A 26612-nucleotide genomic window follows, 5' to 3' on the forward strand; every position below is an offset into this window, starting at 1 on the left:
ACGTTTTATAAGTGCTTGTATACAAATGCTAGAAATCTAAATACTATGAAGGGTGAACTTGAGTGCATGGTATTAAATGAGAATATTGTTATAATATCTATCAGAGAAACTTGGTGGAACAATGATAATCAATGAGACATGGTAATACCAGGGTACAAATTATATAGGAATGAAAGTAGGTCTTGCTGGCGGGGAATGGCCCTATATGTGAAAGAAAGCAGAAAGTCAAATACAGTAAAATCTTAAAAGAATCAAACTGTACCATAGAATCTCTATGGCTAGAAATCCCATGCTTGAATAATAAGAGTATAGCAGTGGGAATATACGACTAACCACCTGACTAGGATGGTGATGGTGACTGTGAAATGCTCAGGGAGTTCAGAGAGGTTATAACAACAGAAAAATCAATAATGAAGGGGGATTTCAGCTATCCGCACATTGAGTGGGTACATGTCATCTCAGGCCAGTAAGCAGAGATAAAATTTCTAGACACCATTAATGACTTCTTCTTGGAGCAGCTAGTTCTGGAACCCACAAGGAGAGAGGCAATTTTTGATTTACCTACGTGGAGCACAGGATCTGGTCCAAAAGACGAATATAGCTAAACCGCTCAGTGATAGTGACCATAATGTCATTACATTTAACATATTTGTAGGGGGGGAAACACCAAAGAAGGCCACCACTTCAGCATTTAACTTCAAAAAGGGGACACACACAAACATGAGGAAGCTAGTTAAATGAAAATAAAAAGGAACAGTCACACGTATGAAATGCCTGCCAGATGTATGACAACTTTTTTTTAAAAAAACCACCATAATAGAGGCTGAAATTCATTGTATACCACACATAAAAAAAAAAAAAAAAAAAGCAAGAGGACCAAAAAAATGCCACCACAGCTAAACAACAAAATGAGAGAGGTGGTTAGAGACAAAAAGCATCTTTTAAAAATTGGAAGTCAAATCCTACTGAGGAAAATAAAAAGGAGCATAAACTCTGTCAACTCAAGTGTAAACGTATAACTAGGAAGGCCAAAAAAGAATTTGGAGAGCAATTAGGAAAAGATAGAAAAACTAACAGCAAATTTGTTTTTAAAGTACATCAGAAAGAAGAAGCCTGCCAAACAACCAGTGGGGCTAGTCCATTGTAGAGAAGCTAAATGAATTCTTTGCATCGATCTTCACTGCAGAGGATGTAAGGGAGATTCCCATACCTGAGCCATTCTTTTTAGGTGACAAATCTGAGGAACTGTCCCAGATTGAAGTGTCGATAGAGGAGGTTTTGGAACAAATTGATAAATTAAACAGTAATAAGTCACCAGGACCAGATGGTATTCACCCAAGAGTTCTGAAGGAACTCAGATATGAAAGTGCAGAACTGCTAATGGTGGTATGTAATCTCTCTCTTAAACCAGACTCTGTACCAGATGACTGATGGATAGATAATGTACTGCTGTTTTTTAAAAAAAGGCTTCAGAGGCGATCCTGGCAATTACAGGCTGGTATGCCTAGTTTCAGTACCAGGCAAATTGGTGAAACTCTAGCAAAAACAGAATGATCAGACACTGATAAACATGATATGTTGAGGATGTCAACATGGCTTCTGTAAAGGCAAATCATGACTGACCAACTTATTAGAATTCCTTGAGGGGGTCAACAAACGTGTGGATAAGAGAGACCCAGTGTATGTAGTGTACTTGGGCGTTCAGAAAGCCTTTGACAAGGTCCCTAACCAAAGGCTCTGAGGCAAACTTAGCAATTGTGGGAAAAGAGGGAAAGCCCTTTCACAGATCAATAACTGGCTAAAAGGCAGGAAACAAAGAGTAGGAATAAATGCTGTTTTCACATGGAGAGAGGTAAATAGTGGGGTTCCCTAAGGATCTCTGTTGGGACCAGTGCTATTCAACACATTCATAAATGACCAGAAAAAGGGTTAAACAGTGCGGTGGCAATGTTTGCAGATGATACAAAATTACTCAAGATAGTTAAGTCCAAAGCAGGCTGTGAAGAGTTTCAAAGGGATGGGTGACTTGGCAATAAAATGGCAGATGAAATTCAATGGTGAAATATGCAAAGTAATGCACATTGAAAACATAATCCCTACTATGCAAAAAAAAAATGATGGGGTCCAAATTAGTTGTTACCACTCACGAAAGAGATTGTAGAGTCACTGTGAAGAGTTCTCTGAAAACATCCATTCAATGTGCAGGGGCAGTCAAAAAAGCTAACAATATTAGGAACCATTAAGAAAGGGATAGATAATAAGACCAAAAATACTGTAATGCTACCATATAAATCCATGGTACACCCACACCTGGAATACTGCATGCAGTTCTGGTCTCCACATCTCAAAAAAGATATATTAGAACTGGAAAAGGTGCAGAGAAGGGCAACAAAAATAACTAAAGGTATGGAACAGCTTCCGTTTGAGGAGAGATTAAAAAGACGGGGACTGCTCAACTTGGAAAAGAGACGACTAAAGGGGCATATGATTGAGGTCCATAAAATCATGACTGGTGTGAAGAAAGTGAATAAAGAAGTATTATTTACTCCTTTCACATAACACAAGAACCAAGACCACCCTATGAAATTACTAGGCAGGAAGTTTAAAACAAACAAAAGGAAGTAGTCCTTCACACAATGTGATAGCCAAATGTATAAGTGGGTTCAAAAATAATTAGATCAGTTCATATAGGAGAGGTCCATCAATGGCTGTTATCCAAGATGGTCAGAGATGCGACCCCACGCTCCTGGTGTCCCTAACCCTCTGACTGTCAGATACCAGGAGTGGATGACCAGGGAAGTATCACTCAATTGCCCTGTTCTATACATTCCCTTTGAAGCACCTGGCACTGGCCACGGCCAGAAAACCAGATACTGGGCTAGATGGACCGTTGGTCCCAGAATGGCCATTCGTATGTTCTCCTAACCACATGATTGTTATTCGGTTTAAGTAAATTACAGCAAGAAACGTTATTTTAAGCCATCCACTCCTTAGTAACAGGGCTAGTGATTCCAAGAATGCTAGCTATCCACCTCTGTTTTCTTGAGTGTATTTTTGACAATCTGAACAGTTTGTTCTACCAGCTCATTTAACCTTGGGCACTTTGAATGTGATTTATATAGCTCAAAACCCTAATGGCTGGCAAATACTTTTGGGCTAATGTAAAGGGTGGGTCCATTTTTTGAACAGAGTCGATTGGGAATTCCACTTCTTGGAAAAATAGATTTCAGGGGATGTGAAACAGACTCACACAGGCAAGACTCGGAAGAGGTTTTTTGACACATTTTTCCCGGGTTGTTCTAATATTTGCAGAGGATGTAGTGATTCTCTGGGCTCGCGCAAGTCTTACATCTGACACACTTTCAAGCAACATCAGCAATCTGTATGTTCATTCCCACCCGGGAAAGGGTTCCTCTGGCCCTCCTTTTGCATAATTCCATGCCCACACGTCCTTCAGGAATGCTACCTCACATTTTTGTCCTAATGCTGAATGGAGTAGCCAGCTTTTCTCCTCTGAGGTTTGTACCCCCCAAACCTTTAACTCTTCACAGATGAGTAATGAAGAACCAGGGAAGAAACTTTGCCCTTTGTCTCTGGTAATCCCTTTGGAGTATTTGTACTCCTAGAGCAAGATTTTCAAAAGTCACCCGGGATTTTCAGTGCCCAATTTGAGACACATTAAAAAGCCCTGACTTTCCAAAAGAATTGAGCACCTGACCTCTCAGAATCAGGCTCCTGTGAGGTGTCTCCAGCTGCACCATCCCAAAACGGAAGTAATGAAAATGCCTAATTATTTTAAAAATCAAGCCTTGGTCCCTTATCTATATATGGTACTTATATGGCCTCCATTACTATAGTATCTGAATGTCTAGCAATCTTTAATGTGTTTATCCTCATTACACCTTGTGAAGCCGGGCAGTGCTACTTCCCCATTTTACAGAGGGGAAACTGAGGCACAGAGACATGTGACTTGCCCAAGGTCACACAAAAAGTCTGTGGCAGAGCTGGGAACTGAATTCCCCCTCCCTCCCCACCAACCCACACATCTTCTTGCCACTGTTATTTATTTCTACAGCAGTACAAGGTGCTCCATGATGCTTCAGAGACAAATCAGACAGCAAGATCCCTGCCCCCATCTACAGCAGACATAAAAGCCAATAGAAACAGAAGAGGATGGGAGAAATGGCAGCAAGAGTGAAAACACACCAGCAACATGTGATGAGCTGTGGCTATACCCGGCACGTCTCACTAGATCACACCTGTGTGTGCACAAACATGCAAGTGACTGCGTTGACGGTGACACAGGTGTGGTGTAAGCAGGTTATTAACTCTCAGCTCAGACAGCATAGCCCTGGAAGAAAAAAACCTCACTTCTCACCAGAAGGGAAAAAACAGGAGTAAGGTTCAGCAGGGGAACAGTTCACCAGGTCACGATGTACATTGCCCCAGAGGACACAAGCTAAGAGTAGCATCTCAGTAGCTACAGGATTCTTGATAACGCAGAGCACTGATCTGTAGGTGTTTTACAGATGAACAGCTCTTCAGTTCCCTAGGGGCATGGGGAGGGTCAGAAGCACCACGCCTGGGGAATGGAATGGTCCTGGTTTCTGGGATGCGGGACCAAGGCTTTAGGGTGACCAGCTGTGCCCCACATAGAAAGAGGAAGATCGCCTCCTCCTCTCCTGGCCAGCTCTTCCGGGATCCCGCTAGCGCTTGTTGCCAGTTCCTGAGCCTTGTTTCTTCCTGAAGAGGCAGTCGAGGACATGAAGAGGGCAAATGAGGTCCAGGGCAGGGTGAAGTTGGTCTGCAGGCCACCCTCGCTCCGCACAGCGAGGCGGCAAGCTGTGGAGAGAAGAAAGCTGCAGAATGGGCGGAACTGCCCTTCCTGGGGACGAAGACAGGGGGCAGGATTAAGACAAAGGAGTGGAAGAAGGGGCATCTTCTGGGGGTCGTGGAGCAGATAGCTCAGCTGACACATCTCCTGCCCTTGGTCGGGACATGCTAATGCCAAGAATTCCAGGGGTTAATATGCACTTCCATGTGTACACTGCACTCAGGATAGTCTGCAGGCCAAGGCTGAGTGCCCCTAGGTAGTACAACTTTTTAAAAATGGGCTTTGGCTGCCACAGAGGGCGCAGAGGGGAGCCTCTCCTGCCTTTTTATTTTTAAAACATTTCCTTTTTCACCAAAAGGCAACGAAGTAACAGAAGAAGCCGCTGGGTAATGGAGTCTCACTGAACCCTGCAAAGGGGAGAATTCTCACAGCTCCAGCTCAGGCTCCACTGCACACCCTAACTCGTTATTCCACCCTATTGCCCAGCTCCGTGAGCACAGGGAGATTCACATTCTCTGGGCCTGTCCCTGCATGGAGAACACGCCCGGAGGTCAGCGGACGCTAAATGCCTGGAGAGTGCAGGATCACACTCTTTATTTGGGAGAAAAGTGACACAGCTCTGTCCTTACAGGACCTTCTTAACTGTGATAGGAAGGAGTCCAAAGCTCCTGACGCTCCTGGCACTTTTTAAGGGTTTAATCTAGAAACGCTTTGTGGGTGGTTATTTTAATAATCAATGGTCTTCACACACACTCAGTCACAAGGATTATGAGAGCAGGAAGTGGAAAATGTTACTGCTGAGAACACCCACCGGCATCCTAATGCAACTATGCAAATGTAGGCTTAGAACCATTTAAAAAGATCATTAATTAATCTATAAAAGATACTTGGAAAGAAAAGTTACATAATTAGAGTTGGGTTTTGGCCACTTCTGATGAAAACAGACTTATTTTTCTGACCCAGACGCCTATTAGAATATTCTCTGGAAGGAATGACATATTCTGCGATATTAGGCAGATTGGAATGAGTTATTAATGGTATTCTGAAAAATGTCTGTATTTCTCCAGCTTTTTCAATAAGTGGTGATCTTGCCAGGTAAACCACACGGATTTGTTATAGAGGCAGCTGCTGCAACAGTAAAAACAACTCAACAAGTCATTTATTTGCCTCTAGTGAGTTCTTGTTCAGAGCAAAAAGGAGGGAATGAAAGATATTGCATGATATCTGTGCCTCTTAAGGAACGGCATTACAGTACTCAGAACTATTTCTCTTTATCATCTCAGCAAATTTTTCGTTAACATTATCTGACGGCTGTAAGGGAATGGTATTAACATGGGAACTTGGCAGTGGGGAAACAAAGGGATCAGACGTTGTCAGCTTAAGGGTTGACTAGGAAAATTCTACCTTTAAGGAAAGGTACTTTACTGTAAAATTTTCATGTTAACCCCTGTGGCAGGTTCTGTATGAGAGGCTTTACCTTCTCCCCAGTATAATGTCCATTGACTCACAGGGAGTTATGAACACTCACCCTAAGGAGCAAATATATTATTTTTATGGTACAGATTTAACGGTTAACTTTATAGGGACCAAAAACAAAACAAAACAAAACAAGGGAGGGGGCCTTCAAAATGAATTGTATGATTCTCAGACAAATAAAATTCTGATTAAATGTGATCAAAGCTGTAACTGAAGCACTAGTGTATTATCTTCTTAGTACACATGCATAATTTCTTTGCATGCACATATGGGAAGAGGGTAAACAAATGGAAAGGGACAACTCATTCAACTTTTATACAGACACAAAAGCATGCAAGCCAAATTTGCAAAGTAATAAACTGATAAAATTATACAGTTGTAGCTGGTTCTTTGTGTGGTGAGTGGTTTGAGGATAGTTTGTAGGGGTCCTGATATTCCTTTGGTAAGGGTGCCATGGCCAGATATGATGGGTCTGCCTGGGTTCCCTCATTTGTGCATTTCAGGATGCAAACAGAAGGTCCCAGCAGTGGGTTCATGGGAGACGAGGTTGTAAAGTTTTTCTTGGAGTTGTTTGGGGAAGGATATGATGATATCCTTACATTCCTGGTGTGACACCCTGCGTCCCCATGTTCACCCGTATAGTGTGATTGTGTATTGTTTAATGCAAAGTAAGTCATGGAAAATGTTTTTGGAATGCTCATGACGTACTGAGCATTATTGTTATAGTGATATGTTTGTTTCAATGTCATGTGTATGGTTGTGAGGCTTCGTTCTGCAATGCTCCCAAAGATGTGTATTCATGGCTTGAAACAAATCCAGGCAAAAGGCTCCAGGAGGGGAGGGGCAGTTCGCACCTCATCAAGCTCTGTATAGGACAAACCCAGCTCAGCTTTCCAGGAACAAAGGACTGGCCTAGGCATCAACAAAGAACCAACTGGACTCTCCCTTCCTTTGTTTCCTTTGGCCAGTTTGGAAGCCTGATGACGCAAAGCCCCAGAAGGGAGAAGAGACATTTTAAAAAGGGGAGACATTTGCCATGCTCTCTCTCTTCCACCTCCATCTACAAATACCAACAAGCAACTAAAGTGTTGACCAAAGGGAAGAGCCTGGCTGGAGAAAAACCAGGCAGCCTATGGTGAGAAACACCTAAATTTGTAAGATTACTGAAAGTGTTAAGCTTAGTTTAGAAGGTGTTTTCCTCTTGACCAAATCTGACCTGTTATCCTTTGAGAACTATCATCACTTAAAAGCCTTCTGTAGTTAATACATTTGTTTCTTTGTTTTACCTAAGGCAGTGTGCTTGGTTTGAAGTGTGTTGGAGACTTCCCTGGGAATAACAAGGTGGGTGCATATCAGTTTCTTTGTTCAAGTGACGAACTTATATGAGCTTATGTTATTCAGTGGGCAGCATTGAACATCGTAAAATGGAGATTCCTAGGGGTTCATCTGGGATTGGGGATATTCCCTGGGGTCATTCTGCTGCATAATCCAAAGAGTGGCTGACTAGAAGCACTCACTCACTCAGTTAAGAGTACCTTGCTTGCTGGAGGCTGTGCGTGAACAACTCAGGAGTGGGGGTTTCTCACAGCAGAGCAGGGTAAAGCAGACTCCAGGAGATACATCAACAATTTTCATCCTCTGGGCAGACGACCTAAACTCCTTCAAATTTCAACCACAACTTCAACAACCACCACCCATCCTATGACAGAGTGTTCACCCCACACCAACACTGTAAAGGGTTAGCGTGGTTCGGTGGGCTACTTAACCACCTAGGCTGCACCTGAAGGAGCAGCCAGGGAGCAATGTGGACTTACTAAAGGATGAAGCTCACCTGGACAGGAACAGGTAGGGCTGATACAAAGCCAGGTAGCTGAGGGCAGAAAGGGGCTGCAGGGAGGCTGGCAGTCACTCTCTCTGAGGCTAGGGAGAACGGGCAGTATAGCCCGGAGGGAAGGACGTACCCGGAGGAGGGTAGAGAATGAGCCTGACACAGGCAGCATAAGAAGTCATCCAAGGAAACAGCAGCAAGGTGTGGGACAGTGCAGACCTTAGCTGCTGGTCATAGGGTCCCTGGTCTGGAACCTGGAGAAGAGGGTGGGCCTGGGTTCCCCTACCAGCCACTGGGGAAGTGGCATCAGAGGGGGGGTAGTGAATTGGAAACCTGCCTTGAATAGTCAGGACAGAGAGACTTTGTTACACACACTTGCCCCTAGAAGAGGAAAACTACAGTGACCTGGCCAGAGGGTCAAGCCACAAAGAGGGAGCCGTTGTTCCTGAGACAGAGAGAGAGACAGAGTGAACACCCGCAGGAAGGAGCATCAGACTGGCAGAGCTAATCCTCAACCTCAGCCATAAGGAGATGCTCCAGCGGTGAGTAGAGCTTCCCGTGACACATCCATTAAACTCCCTCTAGAACATCAACTTCCTGGACACTACGATGAGCTTCAACCATGGAACTTTATAGACAACCATATTCAAGAAACCCACCGATCCCCACACTCACCTTCAAAGACCCAGTAATCACCCCAAACACACCAAGAAATCTGTTATCCACAGTCGGGCACTCAGATACCACAGAATATGGTCTGAAGAGAAAGTCTGGGATACACACCTTGACACACTGAAAACTGCCTTCTCCAAACAAGGACACTCCATCAGAGATCACATCATGGAAAAGGCCGCCAAATACCCTGAGAGAATTTGCTTCAATACAGAAATAACCCCCCCTCCAACTGCACACCTAGTTGTCACCTACCACCCCATACTGAAAGCTATATGGGCTATCATCAAACAACTACAACCCATACTCAATGGGGACCCTATCCTGAAAACGAGATATTTCCTGAACCCCCACTTCAGGCCTTCAAACACCCCTTCCCCCAACTACTCCAAGCTCATCATCAGAAGCAAGCTCTCCACAGACCAGGACACATCAACACAAAACGGCACCAGACCCTGTCAGAACAACTGAGGTAAAACCTTTAGACATATCTCCACTGTTACAATGATCAATACCTCCCACAACACACCTTTCAAGATCCAGGGTTCCTACATCTGCCTATCACACCACCTCTAGCACACTAAATGCCCCAATAACAACTATGTGGGTGGAACCAGACAAATCACAACGTTTTCAAATGAACTCACACATCAAAATGATAAAAGACAAAAACCCCACATCACCACTGGGTGAACACTTTTCACAAAGGGATCACTTTATATCTAACATTTCTGTCCTCATCCTCAAAGGAAACCTGCACAACACCTTCAAGAGACAAGCCGTGGGAGCTTAAATTCATAACTCAGCTAGACGCTAAACATCATGCACTGAACAGAGACACTGGATTTATGGTTTATTACAACAATCCATAAGCCACTAAACCACTCTCACCTTTTTTCCCACCGTCTATGACTGGAGGAATGTAAACTGGCCACTTCACCTTGAATAGTTCCTTGCAATATGTGTTAACTAAACAGCGACACTGCTGTACCGCTGCAGTTGTACTGCTGTGAGACCACTTATGTAGCTGTTCTATGCCGATGGGAGAGAGCTCTCCCGTCAACATCATAAAACAACCTCAGTGAGCGGCCACACAGAGCTGTGCACACTGCCACTTATGCTGGTGAAATTTATGTCACTCAGGGGGTTGTTTTTTTCACATCCCCGAGCGACGTAAGTTTTGCCAGCCTCCGTGGTAGTGTAGACATGATTTGAAGCAGAGCTCTGGGTAAGCTCGGAAGCTTCTCTCTCACCAACAGAAGCTGGTCCAATAAAAGATGTTGCCTCTGCCTATTGCCTCTAGATATTACCTTGTCTCTCTAAAACTGTAATGACCATTAATTGCACTTTCTAACCTTTATTGATCAACAAATGGAGGAGCAAATCACAGTAGCCTGAGAGAGGGGTGTGTGTGTGTGTGTGTGTGTGTGTGTGTGTGTGTGTGTGTGTGTGTGTGTGTGTGTGTGTGTGTGTGTGTGTGTGTGTGTGTGTGTGTGTGTGTGTGTGTGTGTGTGTGTGTGTGAATTATAAAACTGCACAGAGATTACACTTGGCCTATCTGCATGTATACTCATGGTTAACCAGTGCATCTCTCTCTCAGATACTTATATGGCCCCTGTGACAGGGCATGGCCCTCTGCTTCAGTCTTCTTGTATCAATGGCACTGACACCTCCAGTTTGTAACCACTGCCATGTACTTAATTATTGTGTTTTATTAACCACCTCTTTCTTAGCATCCCCGTGCAGCAATTCTATTGCCACTGTCATACAACCATAAGAGATGGAAGAGTTCCCTCCATGCAGAGATCTCCCTTTATCTTGGCCCTCCTAGCTTTTCTCCCGCTCTTCTCCTCCCCTGGTGCTTCCTTCTGTGTTCCTTTTCTACTCTTGCCCTTAACGGGCTAGTTAGCTCCTTAGCTCTCCCCAGCCCAGGCGGATCTAGGAATTAGCCACTCCTTCCTCAGCCAGCCACTCTCAGGGGAACTAACTGGATTTACAGTGACCAGAGTCCTGGTTCAGTTGCTTGTTCTCAGCATTGCATTCCCCCGCCCCCTGGCATATGTAGGTGAATTAGGGAAGCAACAATTTGTAATGCATTTACCGCCACAACACCCTGTGACCTAGGGAAGTGCTCTTATCCCCATTGTACTGAGGGGAAACCGAAGCACAGAAAATAAACAATTTGAGCAAGGTAACATAGGAAATCTCTGGTAGAGCAGGGAACTGAACGCAGGTCCCCTGAGTCCCAAGCCAGTGCATGAACCATTGGCCCATCCTCTTCCTCACTTACTAGTCTGGGTCTCTCTTGATTAGTGCACCAAGCTAGGTGTTCTGTGCTATGAGTCAGTGGAGACTAGGCTGGACTGACAGACTCATTTTCCCTCATGACCTACACTGCAGCCATTTGTAAGAGTTACATCTCAAGGTGGTTGGGTTTTTAAATGAACTGTCTGCAGGGTTTTGGTGACCTCATTTGTAATAGTGGGGTTTAAGGCCTGTGCAAGGGATAATATGTCTTGGAGGACAGGAAGTAGCCATAAGTTATCTCCGTTATACGTCTGTTATACCATCAGATGAGAAGAAAACTGTGAAAACCAAGCCAAGAAAATTGTTGGCAATGAACACACTAACAGAACTAGCCTTGGACAGTAAAGCCGTGGGTTCAGGCTGAATAGACAGCAAACTAACCTGTTTCAAAAAGAATAATCATCCAAAAGGAGTTGCAGGTACAACCCCTGTCCCGAAGTCCCCATTACAATGGGTGGTGATTTGTGCAGACACAAGTTTCTATTTCAAAAAACTGTTCCTCTCGCCTTGGCTGCTGTGTAGAAGTCCAGACGCCAAAAAGGAAAATGGATACAGAGGGAAAGCAGCAAGACAGCGTTCAACGTACCATCAAACACAAAAAACCAAACTGAAATCAGGTTTTTTTCCTTCCAAGCTACTTCAGCTCTGTTAATCTCAGGTGTTACTCCCAACAAAGATAAATCGAACTCGGCCAGAGAGAAGGAAGTTTTAAGTTGGTGCTGCCCCATTAAATAGGAAAGAAAAAAATCATAATAGATACCAGGACATTTACATTATTCACGTTTCTGGGTAAAACTGACCACTGGCGTGAGCAGATGCAACTTTCCTGACTTCAGGCAATGAGGAGCTGCACCTCGTTGTGTCAGCAGAGAACTTGGCCAGCTGTTGTGAAACAGAGAAAGAGATCCGGAGTGGGTAGGATGCACTTGAATGACGGGGCCGTGTCATGACACGCCAACCTCAACTCATCCCCAGAGCAGCCACTGCCTTCTCACAGGCCCTCCTCTCCCTCGCCTTTCAGGCCAACTCCTCTCCACCATCCCGGGGTCTCTAATCACCCCAAGAAAGATTGGCAGCAGCTCAAGGGGGAGGGAAGCTCTTGCACTCTTCCCACCTCTTGTGTAGCCATACTGCGGCGGGCCAAAAAGGGGCCTGGATCTACCACCTAGGCCACAGGTGGAAAGGCATGAAGGGCTACAAGCAACAGCAGAAGCTGCCCATTCCAAGGAAAGGGGGTGACGGCTGCACCCTTCCCCTGGTGTACGAGCAGCTGTGTTTCTCTAGTACTCAGTGTCCCTGGGAGCTCTCCCTGAGCTGCTGTGCCTATACAACCCCTGGTGAGGGCTACGGCATGCAGCTAGGAGTGCAGCCCTTTGTCGCCTTCAGCCTATGAGCCTCGAGGGTGGTTGTGCTTTATCTCTTGTTTGCAGGGGAGCTGATGATTTCCTCCCCACTCCTTATGGGGTTGGGAATGAACTGGGCCACGTGGCTTTTTACAAAAAGAAAATCCAGATAGGTTTGCAATGATACTTTGCTAGGCATCCTGAGGCGCTCAGGCATGGACTCCTATAAATAGAAATGCATGAGAAGTGTATTCTTGATTATTATTATTATTATCCTATGACTCATGAAATGTGTTTCTGTGGGGAGCCAGAGACTCTTGCGTCCTCTTCTGGAGCCTGTAGTGATGCTTTTTGGGTCAATTAAAATACTGAGATTCCTTTACACGGTAAGCTTTTCCTTCCCTTTTGCTTATTCCAAACGTGTATTCCATGCACACCCTCACTGCCCAGACTTATTACAGTTGTAAATCACAGCAAATTAATGTTGAGGCTGGATTCTTGAAATAACACAGCGTTTTTGCTTCCCGACAACAAAAGCTGTAAGCCTAATGTCAAAAAATGCAAATAGAACTACATTACAAAGAAAGCCACTGCGATAGCCTGACAAACTCCTGCAGAACCTCGCTGCTATACTCTCTTCCTGACCTCCCTAACAAAATGTACTACTTGAAAAGTAGAATATGCTGGGCATTATGGAGCAACAGAGATTATGACTCTCATGAAATAATCATACTTTTGCTCTTTAAACAGCAGATTCTCCTGAGTCTGTTTAATCCCAAGTTATTATTAAAAGCACCCACTGACTGGGAGTTTATGTTTCATTTTACATTATATAAAATTAGTTTCAGATGAACAGTTTGGTTCAGGTAGATTAATCTTCCTTCAGACTAATCAGCCATATCTCTGTGGTTATCCCAGGGTCATATGCAATCCAACACAAGTAGGCAGATTTAGTTTTCACCAAGGAGTAATTATTGTGCACATATTCTTCCCTGTCCCCTTACCTGGATTAAATTACAGATATCATTAATTCATGCCTCAGGCCTGTTGTAATAATTGGGCCTACACATTTACCCTAACTGTAAGGTCACCTTTAAAAAGTAAATGTAAATATATAAATGTCACAATAACCTATAACATCACCTATTAGTGAAAAAAGTTACAACTCTCCTGAACCTATTTTAATCCAAACAAAAACACCTAATGATATAACTCAGGAACTGTGTTATAATCATGCCTAGTACATTAAAAAAAAAGTGTAAACCTAAAAATCAATAAACGAAAATTGGTGTGTCAAAAACTGAGCCTAATTAATGAACAAAATAATGAGGGGATGGCCTATTTCGCCCACCACTTCTGTTGTGGGTCCTCAATGAAAGAGGTTTTAGGGAGGAAAATAGTTTAAGCTACTAAAGCAAACTTTACCATCACAGCTGCCACCTCCACCACCTCCTGAAACCCCAGGCATTTGTCATCCTGATCCTAAAAAGTGCCTTGACTAGACCAGGTCAGAGAGAGGGACCCAGATGACATTGTCACCTCTGCTGGCTCCAGCTAAATCCCAAACACCATGTTGGATGAAATGGGATCAGAATTTAACAGTAACAGTGACTACACAAGTTCCAGCCCATCTCAATCAACTTCTTCCAAAAGGACAGTTGCCATCAACTTCGGTACCATCTAAGATACTGTCAGAGAAGGGGTTGTTTTCTTCTAAAAATGCTCTCCATCTAAACCTTATTTAATACTAAACATTTCAAATACTTGAACTGTTTTTCCCTCTTTTCTTTGTTTTTTTAAAGAAATTAACAGCATGTTTATTATAGGACTAATCAAGCTAAAGTCTCTAGAGACCAGACCCCAATTTTGTGTAACACTGTTTAATGTTCACCAGTAACTAGGTTATAGTAACACCTTTAGCCCATTGATTCCATCTAAATCAATACATCAGGCCCCAGCAGTTGCAGACACACGTTTACATCAGAATACCGGCTTTCAGTTCTATGACCTTGGTGTAACCTGCAGAACACATAACTCTGGTGATATCTGCAGAAAGCCTACACTGTTGGGATAGGGGTGACTGTCCCATGCAACCTATGCCACTTCAAATCCAGGCAGGGGGCAGGCCTTCGGGGCCGGACTACAGAGTCCCCCCTGTCATGGTATGCCTAGAGCCCGAGACTGCATTAATCCAGTACCGATTTATTCCTAACGTTGTTGTAACGCTTGGCAGAGTGGGTTACAAATATACAGGCAGCCACCCTGCCCAAGAGGAACTAAGGAGAACATTGATTGCTTCCAAAACTGAGCTTACCTCTTACGATGATGTTGGTGGACTTTTTCGCAGGGTTCCCCACGTTATTGTTGGCAATGCAACTGTATGTGCCAGCGTCATCCGACGTGATGGCAGGGATCGTCAAGGTCCCGCCATTCAGGACGGTTTTTTCAGGCAGGGCTCCAATGGATCTCACCCAGGTCAGAGTGGGTGCCGGCTCTCCTCCCGTTGTCACGCAGACTAAGGTGATGGCCTCACCGGGGTTCACCACTATGGGGTCATCCACCAGGAGCTTAATCGACGGAGAGGCTGGAAAAGAGTTTGAAAAGAGACGGGTGTTGGGAGGCTGACAGCGCGATTGCTGTATACGACACACCGCCCCAGCTGAGGTCAGCAGAGTCGCTCCAGGGGCAGCGCCCGACGTCTAAACGAGAGCTGCTGCTGGCCGGGCGTTTTCTGAGAGCATGTCTACAGCGCCGTCAGAGTGACTGCAGCAACCTTGGATCCAGCCAGCTTGAGTAACAATAGCCAAGAAGCCACAGCTGCATGGGCTGTAACAAGCCCACCCGGGATCCTGAAATGTTCTCAAGTAGCTTCTCCATATTGTTATTCAATCTAGCTGGGTGGGAGCTAGCTCAGGGATGTCTACACCAGTGTTTCTCGACCAGGGGTACGCGCACCCCTGGGGGTACACAAAGCTCTTCCAGGGGGTACATCAACTCATCTAGATATTTGCCTAGTTTTACAATAGGCTACGTAAAAAACACGAGCAAAGTCAGTACAAACTCAAATTTCATAAACAATAACTTGTTTGCACTTCTCTGTATGTTACACACTGGAATGGAAGTCCAATATTTATATTCCAATCGATTTATTTTATAATTATACGATTAAAAATGAAAACTTCAGCAGGTTTTCACTAACAGTGTGCTGTGATACTTTGGTATTTTTATGTCTGATTTTGTAAGCAAATAGTTTTTAAGTGAGGTGAAACTTGGGGTACACAAGAGAAATCAGATTCCTGAAAGGGGTACAAGAGTCTGGAAAGGTTGAGAACCACTCGTCTACACCTACGTTGCACAGTAGACATACCCTGAGAAGGGTCCTCGAGTTTGGAACTCATGGCCCAAATTTATCATCCTTCTGAGAATGCTGCAAGACCACCATCACTCCCCTGGGGGTAGAGTTGTCGAGGAGGGCAGCGGTTGAGGAAGATTTACTTACGGGCAACCCATTATCTATGGTTTTGTTGTGCGGATTCATTTAAGGGATAGGTGCCCAGAGCACTGGATTTTACGCACTGCAGCTATGTCTACACTAGAAACGCTACAGCGGCACAGGGAATCGGCTGTAGGGAGTCCACCTCCCTGAGAGACACTAGCTAGGTTGACAGAGGAATTCTTTGCACTGTGTACACCGGGGCTGAGGTTGGTTTAACTACATCTTTTGGGGGGTAGGGGGATTTGTCACACCCCTCAGTGATTTTAGATGGATCTGCCTAACTTTCAACATAGAACAACCCTGAGGGTAATTCATTAATAGCATCCCCGTAATTCACCACAGAAAGCACTACCTTCTCCGTGCACCAAATCCTGCCAGGGACCTGCACTCTGACTCTACAAGACCACCCGCTGAAACCCTGGAATGAATCTCAGCGGAAGATGCCCTCCATGTCTGAATCTGAGCCACCGATTATTTAATAAACCATGATAACATTTAATTCTGGGAAAGACTGTAGATTGACGCACCTGCCTGGGGGAGAAAAGGGGCATACGGCACCCCCTTACTCTCCTGAACAGCTACGTGCCCCGCAGCTCACAGCATGTGGGGCAGAGAAGGGTCACGGACCCCGTTCTGGCACAGGTGAGTGAGGAGTGGCCAGTGCAATGAGTTGGCAGGAAGAGGAAGTAACCTGCTAACCTGCTCCAGCGCTATAGACTGGAAGCAGATTACCCTCCTCGTGGAGAAGAGAAGCAGGGCAGGCACAGTTCCCCACTGATCTGCTCTGGGGGCAATGCAGCTATGCATGCTCAGGGCTGTGCCTATGGGCTCTGTCCAGCCCACAGAAGTGACGCACTGATGTCTGGACCCATATTATTGGGATCTAAAGGCTAACTGTGCCAAATAAACAACGGCACTAAACAGAAGGAATTCTGTGTCAAATGCTTTGAAAGAACTAGAAAAGACTGAAGACAAAAAGCATCTCAATCAGATCCTACGATTCACAAGCTATGAAAGGAGAGAGCCTTTTGTTCTGATTTGGAGAAATTAACGGTGTCTAAATATTCAAGGAACATCATTGTTGGGCTTCCCAGAATTTTATTTTTATTTTATAATTTTGACAGATATTTATTTATTTCAAAGCAATTTTTCAATTTAAATCTTCACTGTGCAAAATTATGGGTTTTAAGATTTTTCTTTCTATTTTTATAAATTTAAATGTTCAGTGGTAGGAAATCATGGGAGGGTCAGGACAATAATGATTTAATGAGAGCAGATGTTGAGATTTAAAAAGTTAAAGTTATACCTCCATTAAAATACCTACTGTCACCATCACGTCAAAATCTACAAAGTAAATCTCCTTAAATCAAATTCTTATGCAGTATTTTTCTTACTTTGCTGTAAGAACTGTATATTTCTTAAATGTAAATTTAGATCATCATCAATGGAAATATTTTTGGTTGGTTTGTGGGTGTATTGTGAAATCAACGACTATCGGCCGTTACCTATAAAAACCTAATCCTTCCAGGAGAGTGGGTATTATAGACAGCACCAGCCTTCCGATATCATTATTACCATTATTATTTATTTGTGTTACTGTGGCACTTACCAGCCCCAATCATGGGCCCCATTGTACCAGGCACTGTACCAACATAGAACAAAAAGATGGTATCTGTCCTGAAAAGCTAAAATCTAAGTATAAGCCAAGTGACAAAAATGAATCTAGACAGATGGGGCAGTACAAGGAAATGATGGGACCAGATTATCTAAACAGACCAGAGAGACACAAGGTGAGGAAGGGGTAGCATGAAGAATGTGATGTTAGTTCCACAGTTTTTGGGGGGGATGTGGAGTTATTATGGAGGGGATCAGCTAAAAGGGGAGGAAAGATGGTAGAAGGGGTGACATGATCGCAGGCTATAAGTACCTAGGTGGGGAACAAGTATTTAATAATGGGCTCTTTAGTCTAGCAGAGAGAGATATAACATAATCCAATGACTGAGAATTGAAGCTAGACAAATTCAGAGTGGAAATAAGGTGTAAATGTTTAACGGTAAGATTAATTAACCAGTGGAAAAGTTTATAAAGGTTGTTGAGGTGGATTCTCCATCCCTGATAATTTTTAAATCAAGACTGGATTTTTTCCCCCTAAAAGATCTGCTCCAGGAATTATTTGGGGGCAGTTCTATGGCTGTGTTATGCAGGAAGTCAGACTAGATGATCACAGTGGGTCCTTTCTGGCCTTGGAATCTATGAATAAGCGACAAGGGCATGGGAGGAGAGGATATGGCACAGATGTGGCGTGAAGCTGCGGTGAGGACACTGGGAGGGAGGAGGAGCGGGAGGCTTGGAGCACAGAGCCAAGCAGCACAGGGCAGAGGACGGCAGAGAACACTTTACAGTTTGAACTGGAACGTGCCATAGTCAGAAGGTCCCTGTTCTGGCTGCTCCTGACCTTCCCAGGTGCAGTCTCTGTCTGGCTCTTCCCTGCAGCCCACAGGGCTGGGGAGAAGTTTTGCACTGCTTGGGTCCTAGTGCCCCCAGAGTAGGGCGGGGTGTCTCTCCTGCACAGTTCTGGATCTGAGGAGGGTGTTGGGTGGGGGTGGCCCCACTGGACCCTATTTTCCCTCTCCCCTCCCATTGCAGCAGTCCCTGCTTTGGCTGCTGCTGCTGCTCCTACCAAGTGGAATTTATAGACGGCTTCTTTCCGCAGTCCACATGAGTTCAGGTTGCCCAACGTTTTCCATTATAAGACCCTGTTTTCAGCGGCTTATAACTTTCCCAAATTATCAAGTGGTGACTAAAGGTAACAGTGGTTATTATAGCTGATTCCAGGGTAGGGAGTGTCACTGAGATGGAGGGGCTGCTGAGGGAGGAGGGAAGCAGTGGTGAGGGTTATGGGAAGAAGAAACTCTGGAAACATGAGCAGGGAGGGAGGAAGTAGATGACAGAAGGTGAAGCCACATGGTTAAGTGGGCAGGGGATGGACCGCTGGCAGCGGAGGGGGGTGAGAATGCAGAAAGCATGGCAGGTGGGGCCAAGTGAGGCTGGGCGTGGAAGATTCATGCAGGTTCAGGGAAGAGCTGGAGATGAGAGGCAAAGTGGGTCACTAGCCAGTCGGGATGTACATAGGGTGCCAAGAGACATCCATGTGCACACATGCGAATCACATGCCCTGACTCCATTCCTCTTCACACTCCAGTCATTGCTAGGCTTATGTTTTGGGGGTGGAAGTGAGAACCAGAGTGGGCACCATGATCCATGCGGTGGGCGCAGCTTTTCTGGCTGGCATCTCTGTGCAGACGGCTAGAATTCAGTCCTGGAGCGGGACGTCCACCGGATGATATCAGTCAGTATGGTACGGCTTGCTCACCGCCTTTCTCCTTGACATGCCGAGGCTAACCTGAATTCCTGTAGGACCCTGCAAGACGCTCATTCTTCCCTACTTTCTCTAACCATCAGTCACAGCCAGGGAACAACAGAACGGCGGCTGATGCTTCAGAACTTAGAACACAAGATGAAAGCTTCAACAACGTCAAGCTAAGCTACTGTTACCATAATGGTCTCATCATCCCCTAGATTAAAGGAGGCTCTGTGCCGGGCTTCAGACAGAGAGACAAAAATAGTGGCTGAGGTGATAAAAATGCTGAGAGAACCCTTTCGTCACGGCATTCAAAGCAGCAGCTCCATGGACATTCTAGTTTAGATACAATGATTTTCTGCTGCTCAGACCACGCGGTGACTCAACTGGAATGTATTTCACCTAAATCCAGAAACATGTTCACATACTAGCTACAAAAGCCTGCTTTAAATTCAAGAAAGCCAAGAAATTCAGAGGCAGAGCTGAAGTTCCAGCCTTTATTCAGTCCATGCTAAGGGTCCAGTTCTACGCCGTGATGTAAATGGGGAATGGATCCAAAGCAACAATGGCCTGATCCTTTAAAAACGAGCACTAACACGGTGTTGAATCAGGACCTGCAACTCGATGGAGTTACTCTCGCTTGCTGTACAGCGGAGCAATCGAGAGCATCATTTGGTCTCTCAGGCAGTATTTTGGGTATAATCCCACACGCAGAGCTGCCATGTTCTGGCCTGGGCATGAGGAGATTAGCACCCCGCTAAAGGTGGCTATGAACTTGCCTGCCCATCTCCTGCTATTCCCCCAGCACCACTGGCAGCTTGAGGCTTGCCAGACCCTGTGGAGCACAGCCAGCCCCTCTCATTCCATCAGCCCAATGGGCAGCTATCCATGCTCAGCCCGACACACACGCCAGCGATGCGAGCGGAGCACTAGTCATGGGAGCACGCGCTCTTCATGCGGCAGGGAGGAAAGCAGGGAGCACCCACTGGAACGAATGATAACAAAAATGACGTGGCCGGGATATGAAACCTCAAGCCACCAAGCTTAAACTAGTCTTTAACTATTAGAGACCAAGACCTACCGTGGGGGACAGATTAGCCTATGTCATTTTACTGCCGGGCTCTTACACCTTCCTCTGAAACACCTGGTCCTATCAGAGACAGAGCTGAGGTCTGATGGTAATTCCTACATCCTATGGATTTGTACAGTGCCAAGCACAATGGGGTGTTGCTCTTGGCTGCGGCCTCAAGATACAACTGTGATACTCACGGGTGCTGGAACTAGGGGGGCTGCCACATCCCCTGTTCTGAAGTGGTTTCTATCATATACAGGGTTTTCAGTTTGGTTCAATGGCTCTCAACACCTCCAATATACAATTTCTTCCAGCATCCCTGGTAAAACTTGTTTAAGGAGAGGAAACAGCCTAATGATTACCTCAGTTTGGACTCAGCATCAAAAAAGACGTCTCTCTCCAAGGTCGGCTATTACTTTATATTGGAAATAATAAATGCAATTTTCAAGATTATTCTGAGCCATATTATGTATCAGCAGTCAAAAATTAGACTTAACCCCCCCATGTTTTCAAGCTCTTCACAGAACAGAACTTGAACAAGGTCCCAGTTGTGAATATCAACTGAAAAGAAGTATATTCCAGTGACGGTATGTAGCTAATGTATTCCTCCAATATAGATTTTATTACTTAAATTAGCAAAGGCTATTTTCCCAGAGTATGCTATTTGGACAGCATCCATGTTTACACAGGGTTCTTTTCACCTGAAAGGCACTTTAAACATCTAAGCAATTTGAGGTGTAAAGAACACAGCAGGCAGTTGAACAATTAAAAGGAAAGACACAGGATAACGCTCCCCAAGTTACGTCTGCCAGTCAAGGCTGCACTTTCATTCAAAGTCCAGCTACTATCTATGACATGGAAGTGATTTAAAGCTATCAGAAAATCTCACTGGAAATTTCACACTTCAAAGACAACATAGGGAAATCAAATGTAAAAAGAAAATGATCATTAGAGTTCCACATGCTACATGTTATAAAGCCTCTCAGAATTTCAAGTTATAAACCCTGATTCTAAAGTAGCTTAAACTAGAGATCAACTCAGTGTTTGGGTAACATAGCCCCCACCTGGGCTGAAACCTTCACTCGAAACTCAAAGGGAACCATTTCTGAGAATTCTCAAAATAGGCATGCCTAACGTAGTTTTTCCACTGTTTTCCATTTTTATCTGTATCTGCACCTGGGTTACCTTGTCTCTGAGCCATTCACTATTTTACATAAAACTCTGTCATCCCCCTTTTATTCTTCTCCTCTTTAGACTAAACAGTCCCAATTTTTTCAGTCCCTCCCCCAACTTCCACGAAAGGACATCAGTTTGCACTAGCTGATGGTCTGACTGGAAAAATCTGATTTGTGCATGCACACGCATGAACACACACATCACTCACAGAGGGGTTCTTTTTCTTTCTTTCTTTCTTTCTTTTTTTTTTTTTTTTAATTAAAGAGTATTGGACACAATGATTTTAAAAATATTGAGGCACCCAAATAATTAAAATGTGATGCCACCTTGAAATCAATTCTGACGAGGCGCTGCATACATGCTGAACTCCTGCAATGCTGCAGAAGGCAGAGATCATGCAGAAATATATATTACAAACTTGTTTTAAAGGTTTCAAATGAAATGTCACAGGCCAAAATGGAGGCAACACGCAAGCCTTCACAGCTGTTTTCAAAGCTTTGCTTTAGCTTAGGATTGTTTAGATAAAGATCGGAATGTCAGCCTTAAAGGAGTAACACCAGATAACTCAGCATGACATACTCAGAGAAGTGGCAAGTGTTTGTTACATTTCTCAACTCCAGGCTTCACCTCTCGCACAGGTAGAACTTTGAACGGAGTGACAATCTGCCCTGCGGTAGGTTTCTTTTTTTTTTTTAAATAAAAGTCTTTAATAATACCAACACTGACGGTATTCAAGATTATTCATCACAAAACAGCAAAATTAAAACTGTTCTTACATATTTGCATAACTGGGTGCCTAAAATACGGTTCCTAAAATCATATTTAATCACCTCAATAAAAGGGGCTCAACTGTCAGAAGTGCTGAGAACCTCCAGCGTCCATTAACTTCCATGGGATTTCTGGATGCCCGGCTCTTCTGAAAACCAGCCCTTTTCTTTAGCGTAAGGGCACTAAATATGAATTTAGAAGCCTAAATTTGAAAATGTTGCCTTTGCCATTGATCGTTTTTGTCAAACCGCAGATCCCAGCTTTGAAAGCTGATACACATGCCAGGGGAAGTTTATGAGGATGGAATTAGGAATTCCGCTAAGACAGAACACAATGCGAGCTTCGTCAAATCATGTCAAAGAATTTACAGCAAAAAGTATTGACACTAACAGCAACACTTGAAAGTTTCAAATAGGTGCAACATTATTTGTGAGGAAAATTAGCCACCTACTGATCATAGAATCATAGAATATTAGAGTTGGAAGGGACCTCAGGAGGTGTCTAGTCCAACCCCTGCTCAAAGCAGGACTAACCTCAGCTATATCATCCCAGCCAGGGCTTTGTCAAGCCTCAGCTTAAAAACCTCTACCGATGGAGATTCCACCACCTCCCTAGGTAACCCATTCCAGTGCTTCACCGCACTCCTATTATCCAACCTAGACCTCCCTCCCTGCAAGTTGAGATCGTTGCTCCTTGTTCTGTCATCTGCCACCACCGAGAACAGCCTAGCCCCATCCTCCCTGGAACCCCCTTTCAGGTAGTTAAAGGCTGCTATCAAATCCCCTCTCATTCTTCTCTTTTGCAGACTAAACAAGCCCAGTTCCCTCAGCCTCTCCTCATAAGTCCTGTGCTTCAGCCCCCTAATCATTTTTGTTGCCCTCCGCTGGACTCTTTCCAACTTGTCCACATCCTTTTTGTAGTGGGGGGCCCAAAACTGGACACAATATTCTAAATGCGGCCTTACCAATGTCAAACAGAGGGGAATAATCACTTCCCGTGACCTGCTGGCAATGCCCCTCCTAATGCAGCCCAATATGCCATTAGCCTTCTTGACAACCAGGGCACACTGCTGACTCATATCCAGCTTTTTATCCACCATTACCCCCAGGTCCCTTTCTGCAGAGCTGCTGCCCAGTTCGTCGGTCCCCAGTCTATAGCTGTGCATGGGATTCTTCCTTCCTAAGTGGAGGACTCTGCACTTTTCTTTGTTGAACCTCATTAGATTTCTTTTGGCCCAATCCTCCAGTTTGTTTAGGTCCTTCTGTATCCTATTCCTACCTTCCAGGGTATCTACCACTCCCCCCAGCTTAGTGTCATCTGCAAACTTGCTGAGGGTGCAATCTACCCCATCTTCCAGATCATTAATGAAGATGTAGAACAAAACCAGCCCCAGGACCGACCCCTGGGGAACTCCGCTTGTGACTGGCTGCCAGCTAGACATGGAGCCATTGATCATTACTCGTTGAGCCCTATGCTCTAGCCAGTTCTGTATCCATTTTATAGTCCATTCATCCAACTCATACTTCTTTAACTTACTGATAAGAATACTGTGAGAGACAGTATCAAAAGCTTTGCTAAAGTCAAGATATATCACATCCACCGTCTTCCCTACATCCACAGAGCCAGTCACCTCATCATAGAAAGCAATCAGGTTGGTCAGGCATGACTTTCCCTTGGTGAATCCGTGTTGACTGTTCCTGATCACCTGATATACAGATAGAGATTAATAAAAGGCTGGCTCTGCAAAATACAGCCATCCATACCTACTAATAAAAAGGTGTACATCATGAAGCGGTTGATTAACAACTTGGCCAATGTGTGCCAAATGTGGCAGCCCAGACAGCACTCAGTCATTAATGAATTATTATTAATATTCTAAGACATTTACCTATCACCCTCCATTTACTGAGTGCTTTCTACCCCTCTGTGTTATCCCTGCCCCTCTGTGCTTCTCGGCTAAAATGAATTGGCAGGGGACCATGCATAGATAGAATGAAAGCATATTCCGATCAGTGACCCAGTGCTGACAGTCTCTGAACCTAAGAGGAAAAATTGGTCTCTACTGCTGCCTGTGATGATTGCCTTAGATAGATATTGCTTTAGAGGGTAAAGGTGATTCTATTTCTATATTACCAGCTGCTAGCTCAATGGCATCTGAACCAAAAGTATGTTCGTAAGAACGGCCATACTGGGTCAGACCACGGTCCATCTAGCCCAGTATCCTGCCATCCAACAGGGGCCAGTGCCAGCTGCTTCCGAAGGAAAGGACAGAACAGGGAAATTTTCGAGTGATCCATCCCTTGTCATCCACTCCCAGCTCCTGGCAGTCAGAGGCTTAGGAACAACCAGAACATGGGGTGGCATCCCTGCCCATCTTAGATAATAGTAATTGATTGACCTATCCTCCATGAACCTATGTAATCATTTTTTAACTCATTTATACTTTTGGCCTTTACAGCATCCCCCAGCAACAAATTCCACAGGTTGACTATGTGCTGTGTGAAGAAGCACTTCCTTATATTTGTTTTAAACCTGCTGCCTATTAATTTCATTGGGTGACCCCTGGTTCGTGTGTTACGCAAAGGGGTAAATAGCACTTCCTTATTTAGATTCCCCACATCATTCATTATTTAACAGACTTCTATCATCATCTCTTTTCTAAACTGAATAATCCATGTCTTTTTAACCTCTCCGCATATGGAGGCTGCTCTATACGTCTAATCATTTGTGTTGCCCTTCTCTGTACATTTTCCGACTGTAACATACATATTTTTAGATGGGGCAACCAGAACTGAACGCAGTATTCAAGATCTTCATGAATTTCTATGCTGGCATTATGACATTTTCTATCTTATTATTTATCCCTTTCCTAACGGTTCCTAATATTCTGTTAGCATTTTTGACAGCTATTGCACATTCAGCAGATGTTTTCAGAGAACTATCCACATGGACTCCAAGATCTCTTTTGTGAGTGATAACAGTTTATTTAGACGCCCCTCATTTTGTAGGTATACTTGGGATGACGTTTACCAATGCATTACTTTGCATTTATCAACATTGAATTTCATTTGCCATTTTATTACCGAATCACTCAGTTTTGTGAGAATCTTTTGTAACTCCTCTCAGTCTGCTTTGGACTTAACTACCTTGAGTCAATTTGTATCATCTGCAAACTTTGCCACATCACTGTTTAGCCCTCTTTCCGGATCTTTTTTGAATATGTGGAACACTATAGGTACCAGTTCAGAGTCCTGGGGGAACCCGCTATTTCACTCCTTCCATTGTGAATACTGACCATTTATTCCAACGATTTGTCGCCCGTCTTTTAACTAGTTACTGATCCCAGAAAGGACCTTCCATCTTAACCCACGACTGCTTATTTTCATAGAATCATAGAAGATGAGGGTTGGACGGGAACTCAGGAGGTAATCTAGCCCAACCCCCTGTTCAAAGCAGGACCAACTCCAACTAAATCATCACAACCAGGGTTTTGTAAAGTCGGGCCTTAAAAACCTCTAAAGATGGAGATTCCACCATCTCCCTAGGTAACCCATTCCAGTGCTTCACCATCCTTCTAGAGAAAAAGTTTTTCTTAATATCAAACCTAGACCTCCCCCACCACAACTTGAGACCATTGCTCCTTGTTCTGTCGTCTGCCACCATTGAGAACAGCCTAGCTCCATCCTCCCTGGAATCCCCTTTCAGGTAGTTGAAGGCCACTATCAAATCCCTTCTCACTCTTCTCTTTTGCAGACTAAAGGAGCCTACTTCCCTCAGCTTCTCCTCATAAGTCATGTGTTCCAGCCCCCTAATCATTTTCGTTATCCTCCACTGGACTCTCGCCAATTTGTCCACATTCTTCCTGTAGTGGGAGGCCCAAAATTGGACACAGTACTCCACATGTGGCTTCACCAATGCCAAATAGAGGGGAATGATCACTTCCCTCCATCTGCTGGCAAGGCTCCTACTAATGCAGCCCAATATGCCATTAAACTTCTTGTCAACAAGGGCACATTCTTGACTCATATCCAGCTTCTTATCCACTTTAACCCCCAGGTCGTTTTCTGCAGAACTGCTGCCTAACCAGTCAGTCCCCAGTCTATAGCAGTGCATGGCATTCTTCCATCCTAAGTGCAGGGCTCTGCACTTGTCCTTGTTGAACCTCATCAAATTTCTTTTTGCCCATCCTCTAATTTGTCTACATCACTCTGTATCCTATTCCTAGCCTTCAGCATATCTACCACTCCTCCCAGCTTAGTGTCATCTGCAAACTTGCTGA

The 26612-nt window shown here is 44.5% G+C and overlaps 1 protein-coding gene across 2 annotated transcripts in view; it reads right to left on the reverse strand.

Annotated features, from left to right (window-relative positions):
• MDGA2 (MAM domain containing glycosylphosphatidylinositol anchor 2) overlaps positions 1 to 26612 on the reverse strand; it is a 628431-nt gene that overhangs the window by 267287 nt on the left and 334532 nt on the right. For both annotated transcript variants that reach the window (XM_067554719.1, XM_067554718.1), the window contains exon 6: positions 14775 to 15044. In XM_067554719.1, the coding sequence (XP_067410820.1) occupies positions 14775 to 15044 (270 nt within the window). The remainder of the gene's footprint in view (positions 1 to 14774; positions 15045 to 26612) is intronic.

The sequence above is a fragment of the Emydura macquarii genome, unplaced genomic scaffold (genome assembly GCF_026122565.2).
Source record: "Emydura macquarii macquarii isolate MOO-44397 ecotype Brisbane River unplaced genomic scaffold, CSIRO-AGI_Emac_v2 contig_1551, whole genome shotgun sequence".
Taxonomy (NCBI): Eukaryota; Metazoa; Chordata; order Testudines; family Chelidae; genus Emydura; species Emydura macquarii.